General features: G+C 31.3%; 1 protein-coding gene across 3 annotated transcripts in view; it reads left to right on the forward strand.

Annotated features, from left to right (window-relative positions):
* Positions 1-17,138, forward strand: part of CTNNA3 (catenin alpha 3) — a 1,366,626-nt gene that overhangs the window by 1,309,131 nt on the left and 40,357 nt on the right. For all 3 annotated transcript variants that reach the window (XM_036222548.1, XM_036222546.1, XM_036222547.1), the window contains exon 17: positions 4,069-4,203. In XM_036222548.1, the coding sequence (XP_036078441.1) occupies positions 4,069-4,203 (135 nt within the window). The remainder of the gene's footprint in view (positions 1-4,068; positions 4,204-17,138) is intronic.

Raw genomic sequence — 17,138 nt, forward strand, 5'->3', positions numbered from 1 at the left:
AGATGCTCTAGAATTAAAACTGGTAACACCAATGGCAGTGTTGAAAATTGTTTAGATGGCATGTTCATGAGCAAGGAGAGAGGGGAGGATTATAGGGTCGAGAAAGGGTAATTGGGAGATTTTAAGTTAATAGATTCAAGGATAGAAAAAGAAAATATTAGAAGTGCAGAGAAAGATGGGATCATTGATGACCTATGACTCTGAGGAAGGTGAAATGAGACAGCCTCTGGGCTGGAGTACAGGTAGAGAAATGAGGTCTGGGAAAGGAAAGGTCATGGATATAGAATGCTTTTGCTATCACTTGTTGCTTGAAATTTCTATTCTAGCAATTCACAATGACACCTAATATGTTTTGATAATAAACTTTGCCAGCTTAACAGAAATTAAACTTGTTTGTAATTGCAAAATTCATCTTAAATGTTTCTTAAATGAAGTTTGCATTCCAATATGGGCAATAAAATAACTAAGCTTATGGAATAAAAGTCTTTAAAGTCTATATTTTGTTAATTCACTCTTAAAATTTAAACTGAGAAGTAATATATATATTTTACTTTGCCTCTCATTATTAAACAATGTATTTTGTGTTAGTACTAAGCGTCTTACTAGAAAGGTGAAAGCTGGTTTAGAAAAGCTGGTTTAAGAAAAACACTTAGGCTGATATGCCATCTGCTTGCCTGTAGTGAGTGTCCCGGTGGTTATAAAACTTAAATTATATATATAAAAAAAAATCTTTGGATTAAAAAACTAACCAGATGTCCTGGTCAATATCTCCTATCTTAATAAACTGGGAAATCAACAAAGTGTGTTATGATATTTTACCATTTGATTTGCCTGAAAGTTCCTAGCAGAGTTCCTTAAAAAGTTATTTTTATGCAAATTTTAGTTTTAAAAAGTCAAGGGCAAAAGTGTTCTACGAATTCAGGGCCCAAAGTTTTTCTATCACTTTCACATAAAAATACAAATGGTGGGAAAATATTATTTAACTTAATAAAGGTTTGGCAATTAATAGAAGATCATTCTTAAAATGGTAATGACTTATTCTCCAGATTCTGCATCTAGGAAGTCAAAACCTACTCAGAGAAGCTTTCCAAATATTAATAGGAAAGAAGCTTTAATAAATTTTATAGTATGGAATTTACCAGTTAGTATGGGTTTTTTTGCTACAGTTATAAATCTATCATCATTAGGTGTAACCAAGATTCTCATCAATTCTGAGAATGAAGGATAAATCTGAGTCAAGCAACTTTTAATTTCAAAAGTTCAACTTCAAATTTTCTAGTCATTTGACTCATTCTCTCATTAAGAGAATTATAAACTCTTCTAGTATGGCTTTGAAAGAGTTCCTTGAGAGAGACTGTGTGTTTTGCTTGGAATTGCAACACTGGTTATTGGTTAAAAATATAATTTTTAATTTATAAATTCAATTTTATCAGAAGTTATATAGTGGTGCTGGTCTTAAATGAAAAAGCCACACTAACACTACTTATAATTTATAGATAAGAGTGTCAATTTAAAAAATCAATATATAAATCAGAGTGGCAATTTACTCTTTTGTCTATATAAGTAAAACTAGAAGGAAGACTGATATTTTTCCTATAGCAGATTGCAGAGGTTTAGTGTTGCCAGATCACATGAGTTCGAATACTAGTTCTACCAATTAATAAAATTGAGCAAGTAAATTAATCTCCATGTGCCTCAGTTTCCTTCCTTGTTAGAAAGGGGATAATGATAGAATCTACCTCATGGAGTTGGGTGATTATTAAGAGTTGATATAGAAAAGCACCTAGATATGATAGATAAAACACTATATGTGTCAGGGATTATCATCGAATTCATCCATGAAAACAAAGAATAGATAAAGCTCTTACTCAGTGAGAACAGACAACAAAAAATGGTATTTTCAGTAAATGTTGTATAGAAGAGATCATTATACAGTGAATAAAACAGAAAATTAAATTCAAATCTTTAGACAAATTATACACTCTATTCAAAACCTAGTTTGCAAATGTGCAAATGACAATAATAAGATCTAAGTAAAATGGCACTGTGTGAACTAAGAATTATGCATGTAAAGGACATGGCACAGTGCCTGGCACATGGGATATACTTAATAAAGATAAACTTCCTGTCATGGTAAAATAATGAAATGACTTGCCTTTCATCATTATAAATAATTCTGGATAACTAATTTTGATCTTTGAAAAAAAAACAGTACTAATTACTTCAAAATAGTGCTGGAGACAGTTTTGCCATATTTTTTTTTCTTTGAAACTACACAACACACAATATTCTGTGATGAAAAAAATACACTCCAAATTCTCTTACGTTTAGTGATTTAAAATAAAACAGATTTGAAAGCAAATAGATATGGGTTCAAATACTGACTCTGGCATAAGCTCTCCAATGCTGGAAAAAATATTATACTTTCTAAATTTCGATTTCTCATCTGTAAATTGGAGAAATCCCCCTTTCTTCTTCCTTCCTTCTTCCTCCTCCTTCCCACTCCCCTCTCATTCTTTCTCTTTGTCCTTCTCCTTTCCTCCTTATTAATTACAGTTTAGTACTTCGGGTGAGATTTGGGGAATTAAAATATAAGAAACGCCCTTAAAGTCAAAATTTTTCTATCATCTCTGATTATCTCTTTGGTTATCATGTATCTTTGTGTCCATTCATATGTCCATGCTTATTTAGCTGATAGTATTTCTACAGAGTGCTATCTCTGTTGATTAACTTTTACTCAAGGGTCACATATTTCCATCTTGTCCACTCACTCTGAAGCTATGCAGACTAGTCTAGTTAGCAAATATAAATGAGAATGAGATTCTCAGGAATTTCCCAACAATATTCCAGTTTAGGTAAAAGCAGAAGTACATGGAATACTTTCTTGTCTTTCTTCCTACATTTTAATTTACATTTTAGGCCATTAAAATGAAAACTTTTTGATTATATTTTTATAATTATAAAAATAATATGTATTATTTTAAGATATGCAAAATATGAGGAAAATGATTATTATGTTTACTTACCATTTTAACATATTTCCCAGTTTTAAATCAAATACAACCATTTTTTTGCACAATTTGATTAAGATAGTATATAAAATTTTAAATACTAAGTTTTTTACTTTTCAAAAACATTTTCTCACATATTTGAAAATATCATGTTCTTGATACTATATAAACGTTTCACTGTATAGGACATTTATTTCCAAATTTTGCTATTTTAAGTAATGCTGCAATGAATATCTTTGCATAAAATTACTCTTTATATTTCCCCATCCTTATGAAAATGTATTAAAAGTAGAATTGAGTTATCAGGTATTTAAAAAACCTGTTAGAATTGCATAGGAGAAAGAATACAAAGATTAAACACTGACCACAGATATTTATGATGTTATAATGAAGCTCAAAGCTCTATAGTAGTAAGTTTCTTACAGAAAATAATATAATATAGGAGACTGCTTTTGGTAAAAAAATGTAATACATCTCTAAAATTTGAATGTCATCTGTTTCTTGGCTCCAGATAGATCACAGCTGTTATCTAAGGTAAAAATGAATTTTTTTTTCTGTAATAGTTAAGAGCTTTAAATGATAAATGTAAGAGAACATAATGCAAGTAATATATGTTTTGTTTGCACATCTTTTGTACCCATGTAGATAACAAAGCACAAACAATCAGAATTATGGGTCCCCAGGAGTATTCTAATAGCAATTGTAGGTGAAAGGAATAATTGCATTTTAAATATTTTTTTAGATTTACCTAAAAATGTAATCCAAAGATTTCTAAACTTATTATAAATTAAAGACATTATTTTATGTATCTTTTTATGTCTGGAAATTCCTTTACTGTTTCTTTTGCCTATGCTGAAGAAATCAAGGGCAAAACATAAATAAATTCTGCTAATGGTAGAAGCATATCAGAATCTACATGGGCTTGGTCTCTGAGAAGTGGGGTTCAATGAAAATAAAATCGCTGTTTCATGAAGTGCCATAATGTCAATATTTACTCACTTTGTTCTACTTATTATTTACTTTGCTATTTTCATTTTTATCTTTTACACATATTTAGTGTCCAGATCCATCATGCAAACAGGACTTGTTGGCCTACCTAGAACAGATTAAATTCTACTCTCACCAACTGAAAATCTGCAGTCAAGTTAAAGCTGAGATCCAGAGCCTGGGGGGAGAGCTCATTATGTCAGCTGTGAGTATTGCCCAGCATTTCTATCATCACGTGTAGAAGATGCTGAAAACAAAGCAGCTACACCCCTTCTCACTCCACCAAATCACATAGACCCATATAGGTTACCAGATTGATTGGAGTATAAAATTTTGCATATAATTAAACTAATGCGAAATCTCATCAGATTTCTTAAGGAAATGTTAAATAGGCATAACTTTTTAAATTCACTTCAGAGATTTTAGAATGAATCAGGTTTTGGAAGCCATTTGTATAAGAAATAAATGTTAATTTACAGCATGGATTTCCGACTTCATAGAGTACAGATGGAACTCTGAATTGAATCCTATAATTTTCATAAAATAAATGCGAATGTAATTGAAAATTAATGAAATAATTGCTTTATACTCATTTTCTCTCATTCATTTCTATAACATAGAAATACAGATCTTGAAAACTTTTATTTCCACATGTAATTATAGAAGTAGAGTGTGATAGAACGTTACAGATATAGGGGGAACTTTTCATACATTTTTTGGTGACCCTGAGTTTCAATCTGCTATAAAGTGACCATGGTAGAAATAATGTCTAACTTTTCTACTCATCTTTTAATAACAGTAGATCATTTCTTTAGAGTGGGTAAGGTAATAAAATAATGTTTGATATCTATATTAGATTTAGTTTTCAGTGACTTTGAGAAGGGCATAGACCAACATTATAAAATTAAGTTAAAGTGAAACATCATGAATGTTCTAAGAATTTATATTCATGAAGACAAATTTTTCAAAGTGATAATAGCATACTTATAAATTTGAAATGTCTAGGACCTCAATAGCCTGACATTAAAATTTCCCTCAAAGAAATAGCATTCTTAAAAAGAATATATTTGCAGAAACAAGCGAAGAATTACGATCAATGGTAGAAAGCAGGGAACTAATCCTTATTAACTATCTATCTCTTAATTTTTTTCTAATTTAGTCTTCCTAATAGCATGCCTCATATATTGTTTATTTGCTTTTTTTTTTTAAACAATTGAAAAAAAATGAAATCCAAAAAGGTTAAATAGCTTTCCCAAGATCATACTAGTAAATGTCAGAACTCGGATTTACTTCAAACACCTATGCCTGCTGTATTCAGGTGAACAACCTTGAATCTATGATGAACCTGAAAAGCACCAATCAAAAGTGAATAATTTGGATATTATGTGTAGCTATTATTAGAGATTAAGGTGATTAATTCTTTTTGATATTTCTATTTTACAAAAAAATTAAACAAAAACAACATACAAATTAACACAACTCGTGCAATATTGGTGCCCTGTCATTTTTCAAAGGAAAATGTGTTTTTAATACAATCTATACACACAAAAATGTTTTATGAATACATACATGTATACATGAATGCATATATACACATAGCATGTGTTCATTTATATGCACTTTGAAAAATATTGTATCTTTATTTTCTATTGTTAGACATTTAGTCTTTACTTTCTCATTTAACATTATACTGCTTTAAGCGTGTAAAAAATTATTCGAGGACCCAAGTCTGTCTGCTATTTGCTTTTCTTAATTTTACACACCTTCATTCACAAGGTTTAAATTCATCTGAATTTTATTTTCTAATTGTATGCTACTTCTTCATGTTGTCTGAAGCTAAGCTTTCAAAATAATTGATAGTTCAGCCTATACATTACTGCTGAAATGTATTATTGTTAATTGTTCCTCCAAAATATCATTTTCTCCAGACGTATAAATTGAGTTTGTATTTCTTTTTGTTGGGTATGTTGATTCAAATTCATGAACTTTACATATTTTATAGATAGATTAAACATGAGCCATTTGGAATTCATGATTTACAATTTAAAAACCAAGTCATTATACCCACAATTTCTCATTAGAAAGAGATAAATCTGAAAAAAGGAAGCATACACCCTTTTACATGTCTTACAGCCATCTGCTTGCAGATAGATTCTGGAAAGCTTTTCATTTTTATTATTTATTTATTTAATTTGTTTATTTTTAATTACAGTTGACATTCACTATTATTTATATTAGTTTCAAGTATAGAGCATAGTGGTTAGACATTTATATAATTTATGAAGTGATACCACCAATAAATATAGAATAGCATAATTTTCATAAATAAATACAAATGTAATTGAAAATTAATGAAATAATTACTTTATACTCATTTTCTCTCATTCATTTCTATAACATAGAAATACAGATCTTGAAATCTATATGGAATTGTACTAAATCTTAGATTGCTTAAAGTACTAGTGACATTTTGAAGACATTAGTTCTTTCTATCCATATGCATGGTTTATGCTTCCATTTATTTTTATCTTCTTCAATTTCTTCAATATCTTATGTTTTCCTGAATATGGGTTTTTACCCCCCTGTTTAAACTTATTCTTAGGTATTCTTTTAATGCAATTGTAAATGGTATTATTGTCTTAATTTCCTTTTCTGATAGTTCATTATTGATGTATAAAAATGCAACTGATTTATGAATTTTAATTTTGTATTCTGCTACTTTACTGAATTTATTTATGTTTTATTATTTTTTCGTGGAAACTTTAGGGTCCTATTTAGTATCATGTCATCTGCAAATAATTACAGTTCTACCTTTTCCTTTTCAATTTAGATGCCTTTTATTTCTTTTTCTTTTCTAATTGCTTTGGCTAGGACTTCCAATACTATATTGAATAAAAGTAGTGAAAGTGGACATCTTCATTTCATTCCTGATTGTAAGGAAAACACTTTTACCTTTGAGCATGATGTTAGTTATGCATTTATCATGTATGAGCTTTATTATATTGAAGTTTATTTCCTCTATTCATAACTCGCTGAGAATGTTTATTATAAATTGATGCTGGATTTTATGAAACACTTTTTCTCCATCTTTTGATATGATCATGTGATTTTTATTTTTTATTTTGTTTATGTGGCATATTATGTTAATTAATTTGCAGATATTGAACCCCTCCCCCTTGAATCCCAGGAATAAATACCAATTAATCATGGTATATGATCTTTTCAATATATTGCTGAATTCGGTTTGCTAATATTTTGTTGAAGGTTTTTACATCTATGTTTATCAGGAATATTGGCCCATAATTATTTTTTTTTTGTAATGTCTTTGTCTGGTTTTTGAATCAGGATAGTGCTGACTTCATCAGATGAGCTTGGGAGCCTTCCCTCCTCTTGAATTTTTTAGAAAAGTTTGAAAAGGATGGCTGTTAATTCTTTTTGGAATATTTGGTAAAATTTACCTGTGAAGCCGTTTTGTCTAGGACTTTTGTTTTTGGGAGTTTTTTGATTAATGATTTAATTTTAATAATAATCAGTTTTATCAGATTATCTGTTTCTGCTGGATTCAGTCTTGGAAGATTATATGTTTTTAGGAATTTATCCATTATTTCTAGGTTGTTCACTTAATTGGAATATAATTATTAACAGTATTTTCTTATAATCTTTTGTATTTCTATGGTATCAGTTCTCCCCTTTTATTTCTGATTCTATTTATTTGGGTCATTTCTCTTTTTTTCTTGATAAATCTGGTTAAAGGTTTATCAATTTTGTTTATCTTTTCAAAGAACCAGTTTTGGTTTTATTAATCCTTTGTATTTTTTTTTTAAGACACTGTTTCATTCCACTCTCATATTTATTATTTCCTTTCTTTTATTCACTTTGGGCTCTCTTTGCTCTTCTTTTTCTCTTCCTTTTGGTATAAGGTTATACTGTTTGAGATTTTTCTTGTTTCTTGAGGTACACCTGTGTTGCTATGAATTTCCTTCTTAGGACTGCTTTCACTGTGTACCATAGATTTGGGGTCATGTGTTTTCATTTCCAATTGTCTAAATGTATCTTTTGATATCTTCCTTGATATAATTGTTAATCCAATCATTGTTTAGTAGCATAGTATTTAGCACACGTGTATTTGTGTTTTTCAATTTTTTTCTAGTAATTGATTTCTAGTTTCATACTATTGTAGTTGGAAAAGATGCTTGATATGATTTTAATCTTCTTAAATTTTCTGGAACTTTTTTTGTGGTTTGTCATGTGATTTGTCATGAAAAATGTTCCATGCACACTTAAAAAAATATATCTTTTGCTTCTTTGTGGCGAATTGTCTAAAAATGCCAATTAAATCTATCTTATCTAATGTACCTTTTAAGGCTGTTGTTTTTTTTTGTTGTTGAATTTCTGTCTGGAAGATCTATCCGTTGATGTCAGTGGGGTGTTAAAGTCCCCTGTTATGCTGTTATTACTGTTGATCTCTCCCTTTATGTATGTCAATATTTGTTTTATATATTTAGGTGCTCCTATGTTGGTGCATAAATATTTACAAGGATTATATATTCTTTTTGGATTGATCTTTTAATCATGATGTAATGTCTTTCTATGTGTCATGTTGTAGCCTTTGTTTCAGAGTCAATATTGTCTGATATAAGTATTGGTACTCCAGCTTTTTAAAAATTTTAATTGGCATGAAATATCTTTTTCCATCCTTTTACTTTTAATCTCTGTGTGTCTTTTGATCTTAAGTAGGTTTCTTGTAGATAGCATATATATGGGTCTTGCTTTCTTATTCATTCAGCTACCTTATGTCTTTTGTTGAGCACTTAATCATTTACATTTAAAGTGATTATTAATAGGCATGTAGTCATTGTCATTTTATTTTTCATATATATGTTCCTTTTTTCCTTCCCTTCTGCTTAAATAATTCTCTTTAAATTTCTTACAATGCTGGTTTGGCAGCCATGAACTCCTTTAGCTTTTTCTTGCCTGAAATGGAAAGCTTCTTAAATACATTTCACTTGCTTACACGAAAGCACACTTGCTTTAATCTCTTGGTGACCCTCAATTCTCCTCTTCTTCATTTTTTTATTGAGAAGTTCTTATCTAAGACATCATTTTACTATGAAGTCTTTTAGAAAATAATGAGCATGTTTCTAAAGTAGGGAAACTCATTAAATTTACTGAAATTTTACTCAAATCTACAGATTATTTAAAGTTTACTAAAGTTCACATTCCAAAATCAGATTCATGAAACATTACCTTAAGCAAATATGTTTTGTTAAAAAAGAAGTAAGTGTGATGGGAATACATTTCTCGAGTAAATGGGCAGAGTACTTTAGGAAGAAGCACTCTGGAGTAAAGATGAATTTATAGCATAAAGAGATTTGAAAACCATGCTCAGTACACCATTTAATTAAAATTATTTTTCAATCATTTTTACGTCTATCTACAAGCACTTATCCTGAAGTTACACATTACTTGTAAGGAAACCAAAGTGTTACTAGTTCAAAATCCCAACTATAAAATGTGTATTCTCTCTGTGCCAGGTAGTGCAGAACATCTAGGGGATGCAAAGATGAATATACAGTGCCTCCTTTAAGATGCTCAAATAAATACATATAATACACCTAAATATACAAAAATGACTCCAAATTAATATAATGAATTATATTACATAGTGTATGCCCAAAAGCATATAGGAAGAGGTAAGGAAATAATTAATTCCATTGATGTGACAAGTAGATAAGAGAAATCTCTAAGTGGCTTAACTCTAATTAGACCTTGATTGATAAGTAAAATCAAAGGTCTACTTAGGGGGGAAGGAGAGAAAAAGGATCCAAGATAGATGAGACAACTGAAATAAAAAGATAGAAATAGGGAAAGATAAGTAATTTTATGAAAATAGCAAATGGTCTGACATGACTAGAAACAATTATTGGTGTGTATATTAGGGAGGGAGAGGAATAGAAGAGGACCTGCAAACCAAATTTTCACTTTAATGTGTGGGCAATTGAGCTGAAAAATGTTACATTTGAGGTGGGCATAAACAAATCCATGTATTTGGAAGTTATCTCTTTTTAACAGGGTGGTGATAGATAGGAAAGATAAAAAGATGAGGGATTTTGAAGATAAAGCCCTATTTAAGAAGTACATTTTAAAATAACAGTGAAAATCTTGATTAAGACAATACCGATGAGAATGGAGAGCAATGTATTCATGTAAGAACAAATTCTAAGGAAGTAGCCAATAATTTACTGAATGTTAAGAATGAAGAAGAAAGAATTGATTTACCCCCAAGGTTTTGAGATTTGATATCTTACTTAGTCAACAGTGCCATCATTAACCAAAATCTCTATACAGAAGAAAGAGCAAATTGAGAAGGGTAAGGCAATTTATCCAGCTTTTGATTGTTAAATTTAAGTGACTAGAGGGCATCCAAAGAGAAAGGTCTAGGGTATATGGTTCTGGAACTCAGGAAACAGGTATAAAGGAAAAATAGATGGGACCATCCAGTAAAATTATGTCGAATAAGACAAAATGTAACACAGACAGAGATCTAGAAAAAAAATTTTCTACACACAAGTGATTCTAATATGCACAAAGACTTGATTGTGGCAGTTTAAACATATTGGGAGTCTACTATCTTCATATAAAGAGTCTGAGAATGGGCAACCCAGGACTGTTATGGCAGCTTTGCAAAGTCATCAGGGAATCAGGCACTTTTGCTTTTTTGCTTTACTATCCTTGATTTCTGACTTTCATTTCTAGCAAAGTCAAAATGTGTCTTTACTAGTTCTAGCTATGGCTTTTTTATTCCAGACAGTAGAAATAAAGAAGAACTGAAGCAAACATTTCTTACATCTTTATAAGACCCTTCCAAATGTTTATTTTACATATTATTGGCTAGAACTTAATTATATGGCTATACATAACTGCAAGGGATGCTGCAAGATGTAAAATTTGTTTGTTTGTTTGTCTGTGTTTTAATCTGGGCACATTGCTTTCTCCAATTAAATCAGTTTTGTTTCTGTGAAGAGAGAATGAATACTGGGTGGCAACTAGCAATTTCTACCATATCCCTCTGTGAGTACTGAAATCACAGCAGTACTCACATATGTTGTAATTATCTGCTTTTTTATCCCTATTCCCCACTATACTAAAAATGTCCTTGAATATTTTTGAACAATTGAGGTACAGTAGCCAATGATTATAAATAAAGCAGAAATTTCAGATTGGTTAAGCTTTAAAGTGCATATTGGATTTTGGACTTCTAACGTATCTTTATATCTTTTCCAAAGCAGTATCAATAACATGATGAAGTCAAAGATTAGACCACAGTGGACTAAATATTTATTGTTCGATGACAGAGAAAAGATGGCATTATAGACTAATATTTTCAGCAGTTTGTAGTTGAAAGAAAGGAGAAAGAGAGGGGAGAGAGAAAGAGATATTTAAGAGGCAAATGAAATTGCTGGAAACTTCTTTTTCTTATTCTTTTCTTTGGGGAGTGGTTACCATTTTTATTTATGTACTTTTTAAGATGGTGGTAATTGAGAAAATTCTTAGGTAAAGAGCAAGAAGAATCCAGAGGAGAATGATTCTATGAAAAATTAAGACTATAACTGATAGAATAAAGAGTTAAGCAAAGGAAAAGGAAATGGAATTAGAAAAAGAGATATAAATTAACAGTAATGATTTGAGATGGTAATGAGATATACTATATAATATTTATCTATGCATTATCTACCAGAGCTGAGGTCCAAGACATTGCCTAGATTATGGAACTTGACTCAATTTAGGTTATCTTTAGTCACATGAAAATAAATCAATGTGGCCTTTCAATGGCTATCATTCCTCAAAGAAAGATGGAGTATGTAAAACTTAAATTGAAAAACATAGCAAAATATGACAAAACTATGTAATTCAACATAGTGTTGCAGATCAGTTTTCAGCCACCTTGCCTTATTATTGTGCTAATTTATGAATACAGTAAAAATATAATTCTAAGAAGATTAAAATGTACCCAAGTCATCCATGAGTATTCTCGTAAATACTCCATCAGTTGTTTCTCTAGTGTCCTTATACAGAGTGCCATGTGGGGAAGCTCCTATGTTTTGTGAAAGGTGTAATTATATGTGTATATAATTCAGTAGGCAAAAATTTAAAACTTTAAAAGATTTTAAAGTCTTAAAATTACCCTTTCCCCAAGTGTTATGTTTTTAGGCCAGCAATTTTTTTAAACTACTTTAAACTGATTAATTATTTAATTGTCATGTTTCTGTATATTTTCTTCAATGTGTTTAATTGTGCTCTCTTACCCTGAGCTAGGTATGCCAAAGCCACAATTTTAAAAATTTCACAAATAAATAAAACTAATTGGTCAGGGCGAAAGATCAGCAAGATTGAAAATTTGCCAAGTAACTGCAACTTAGCTTTAGCAGAAATCAAGGGGTAGTGTGCATTCAATTAGAAATAATAGGACACAGCAACAGTACAGCAATTGTCCAAAAGAGCCACTAGAGCCTACAGAACACAGGCAATAAAGCACATACAGAATGACTTAGTAGGTTAATGTGCTTGCCACATTAAGTCATTAAGGGAATTAGTTAATGAGCCTCTGAACCTACTGCAATCATTGATGTCATCAAGAAAATTGGGAAAATTAAAGAAGATTTGGAAAATTAACTGAAGTATTTGTAGATTTTTTAAAAAAAGATAGGGAAATGTATGAAATGGAATGAGGAGAGGAGAAAGAAATAAAGGGAAAAGAATGCAAAGAGCACAAGGAGAAAAAAGACAACAAATACACATTGCCGATAAAATTAACTCTAGAGTAATTTGTTTGTGTGTTTGTTTAAGGCTAGGTAGGAGGCAAATGGAAGTAATTGGACCTTAGTAATTCAAATAATATATTTTAAAAACAAGAAAAGGTGTGGAGGTGCTGTTTTCTTGTTTTATTGCATTGTGGTAAAGTGGACTAAGTTATTTTGGTATCCAGGTAAACTTATGTCATGGTAAATTAGATTTTCTTGAAAATGATTATTCTGTGCATCCAGTTGTAATAGCACTTGAAGGAAACTTGAAAATAATCTATTCGTGTTATACTGTCTAATTCAAATTAACTTTACAAACAATAAAACAGGCCAAGGATTTTCGATGACTTACCCTAATTCATGAAGAAATCTAATGACAGAGACAGGACCAGAATATAACTCATGCTCTTTATTTTATTGCTACTGAAAGTAAGCCCAATGGCCTCCCAGTGGGTTTAGTGACAAAGTGACTGGAAGTGGTATCAGTACATCTAGCCAGGATTATTGCTAAAGATATCAGGAGATAAGGAATAGTTTTAATTGAAAGATGTGAGAAAATACTGACTAGAGCTGATAATAGTGATGATTTTAATGATCCTGGATTCTTAAGAAAGCCTGACCAGAATTTACTGTTAAGCTTCAACAAGAGATGCTATCATAAGGCAAAGGGAAACTACTGGACTCCAAACTAGGAGATCCAAGTTGTAGTCTAGACATTTATCTCTTTGGGTCTGTTTTCCTCATCTATCTATAAAACAGGTTTGGGATTAAATGAGCTTTATGTTTCTTTCCAATTTAGAATTTCTGATTTTATTATCTTTTATAATAAATATTGGAGTTCTTTTCTCATTTCTTCTTTTGTGTGTTCTTCAACTATTTTTCATGTAATTAACATGGGAATTACATTTAACATACTAAAGTTATAATATTCTATCTTGAATTTATACCTGCTTAATTTTAATAACGTACAAAAATGATCCTTCTTTAGCAGATCTGTTCTCCACCCTTTTAGTTGTTGATATCACAAAATTACATCTATACATTCTAAGTCCAAAAACATAAACTAATAAAAATGTAATGCATTAGTATCTTAAATTATGTAGAAAAATTATGGAGTTAGAAACCAAAATTACATTAATATTAACTTTAAACTAATTATTTTCTTAAATGTATTACCTTCTTAAATCCTGTAGAAAGCAAAAAGTTGTATTACACAATATTGTTACAATAATACTTGCTTTAATAATTACCCATGTATTTATCTTTAGTGAAATCTTTATGTCTTCATAAAACTTTGAGTAACCGACCAATGTTCTTTTTTTTTTTTTTTTTAATTTATTTCAACTTATAGGACTCTCTGTAGTGTTTCTTTCATGGAAGGTCCAGTGGTAATGACTCTCTCAGCTTTTGTTTACCTGAGAAAGTCTTAATTTCTCCCTCACTTTTGAAGGAAAATATTGCTGGATATAGTATTCTCAATTGACTTTTTCTTTTAGCACCTTGAATACATTATCCACCACCCTCTGGCCTTCAAAGTTTCTGATGAGAAATATTTTATGAGGATCTCCTGTATGTGAAAAGTTGCTTCCCTCTTGTTGCCCTCAAAATTCTCTTTTTGTTTTTGCTTTCAAAGTTTAATTATAATGTGTCTTGGTATGAGTCTCTTTGAATTTATCCAACTTGGAGTTCATTGAGATTGTTGGATATTTATATTATATATTGTATTAAGTTTGAGAAGCTTTCAGCTATTATTTCTTCAATGGGTATGTTAGCTTCACCATGTCCCACAAGTCCTTTAGGATCTGTTAATTTTATTTCAGTCTTTTTTATGTCCTCCAGACTAGTTCATTTCTTTGTCCTCTCTTCAGGTTTGCTGATTTGTTACTCTGCCTGCTCAAACCAGCCTTTGAATCTCCATAGTTATTTCTTTTTTTTTTTCTTAATATTGCTTTTTTTTTTATAATTTCAATTACAGTTGACATACAATATTATATTAGTATCAAATGTACAACATAGTGATTGGAATTTATATAATTTACAAAGTGATCACCCTGATAAATCTAGCACCATCTGACACCACACATAGTTGTTACAATATTACTGAATATATTTTCTATGCTATACTTTACATTCACATGAATATTGTGTAGATACTAATATGTACTACTTAATCCCTTCCCCTTTTTTACCCAGTCCCTCAACACCCTTTTCATCGGGCAACCATCACAATGTCCTCTGTATCAAGAGTTTGTTTCTGCTTTGTTTGCTCATCTATTTTTTTTTTTTTTTAGATTCCACATATAAATGAAATTACAAAGTATTTGTTCTTCTCTGTCTGACCTATTTCACTCAGCATAAGACCTTTCTGGTTCATCCATGTTTTTGCAGATGACAAGATGTCATTCTTTTCTATGGTTGAGTAATATTGCATTGCGCACATATACCACTTTATCTGTCTCTACTCATTCATTGGTGTACACATAGGTTGCCTCCATATCTGGGCCAATATAAATGATGCCACAATGAACATGTCCTTTTAGGCTAGTGTTTTAGGTTTCTTCGGATAAATACTCAGAAGTGAAATTACTGGGTCCTTCTTTGTCTCTTTTTATAGGCTTTGTTTTAAAGTCTTTTTTTTTTCTGATAGAAGTATTGCTATACTAGCTTTTTTTGTTGTTCTTTATATCTATTTTCATAAATTATCTTTTTCCATGACTTTATATCTGTGTATCTTCAATCTAGGTCTCTCGTAAGCAATATATGTAAAGGTTTTGTATTTTTATCCATTCAGCCACCCTATGCCTTTTTTTTGGGGGGGGGAGTATTTATTTACATTTAACATAATTGTTGACAGCTATGTAGTTATGGCCATTTTCTTTTTCATATATTTGATCTTTTTTTTTTTTTCTTTTTAAAGGAATCCCTTTAATATTTCTTGTGATACTAGTTTGGTGTTAATGAACTCCTTAAGTGTTTTCTTGTTTAGAAAGCTCTTTATCTGTCCTTGATTCTAAATGATAGCTTTCCTGGGTGGAATAATTATGGTTGTAGGTCCTGGCTTTTCATCATTTTGAATATTTTCTGCCAGTCCTCCTTGCTTGCAAAGTTTCTGTTGAGAAATCAGCTGACAGTCTTATAGGAGCTCCCTTGTAGATAATTAACTGTTTTTCTCTTGCAGCTTTTAAGATTCTCTCTTTGTCTATAATCTTTGGCATTTTAATCATGGTTTGTCTTGCTTGGGGCCTCTTTGGATTTATCTTGTTTGAGACTCTGCTTCCTGGGCTTGCATGTCTATTTTCTTTGTCAGGTCAGGGAAGTTTTCAATCATTATTTCTTCAAATAGGTTTTTAAGTTTTTGCTTCCCTGTAATGTATTCTATCTTTCAGTTATCATATTCTTCATTTATAACTTTTTTTTATGTTTTTTATCTGTATCTATGTTTGCACTGAGAGTGATGAACATCCTTATAACCAGTGTTTTGGATTCTGCATCTGGTAGATTTCTTGTCTCTATTTTGTTTAGTTCTTTTTCTAGAGCTTTTTTTCTGTTCTTCCATTTGGGATATATTTCTTTGTCTCCTCATTTTGACTGTCTCCCTATGTTTGTTTCTATGTATTAGGTAGAGCTGCTACTATGTCTCCCAGTCTTAGTGGAGTTGCTTTATGCAGTAGATGTCCTGCAAAGCACAGTGGGGCGGTCTCCATGGTCACCTGAGCCAGGTGCTCCAGGTGTGTCCCCTGTCCCTGTTGTAGTTGATCTTTGATTGCCATTGGCACATTAGTGGAAAGGATTGACCCTCGGGCTGATTGGTTGTAGGGATTGGCCAAGACCTAGTGAAGGAGCTGTTGTGCAGGAGCTGTCCCTCTGGAGAAGGATTCACTTTATTGGGGGCTCTGGTGCCTGCCAACTCTACCCTTTGGATATATCATTTATGGAGGTGGTTGGTTGGTGCTATGATGTGGTATGAAATTGGCCACTGCATATGTTGGTACTTGGGAGGGTCTCTGTTGCAGGCCAAGATCTGTCACTGCCTGTGCCCTGCCCAGGGCCACTGGTATGTATGAGCTACAAAGTGATCTGCAGATAGTTGCCACTTTTGCTGAGCTTAGAAGTACCTGGGAGAGGCTAAGCTGAGAACGAAGACCAGCCATAATTAGCATTGGGCCTGGAGTTACTTAGCAAGAGATATGGGACATGGGGAGGCTAGATACTACTTGTTTGGGATTTGTGAAATTTTTAGAAGTTTTAGAAAAGTCTACATGAACTAAGACAGGAAATTTATATGGAAAAGCCAGTGGAAGCTACTTTGGTGAACCCACGTGTTGAGTGACATGAGGTA

Source organism: Rousettus aegyptiacus, unplaced genomic scaffold (genome assembly GCF_014176215.1).
Source record: "Rousettus aegyptiacus isolate mRouAeg1 unplaced genomic scaffold, mRouAeg1.p scaffold_m13_p_6, whole genome shotgun sequence".
In the NCBI taxonomy this organism is placed as follows: Eukaryota; Metazoa; Chordata; class Mammalia; order Chiroptera; family Pteropodidae; genus Rousettus; species Rousettus aegyptiacus.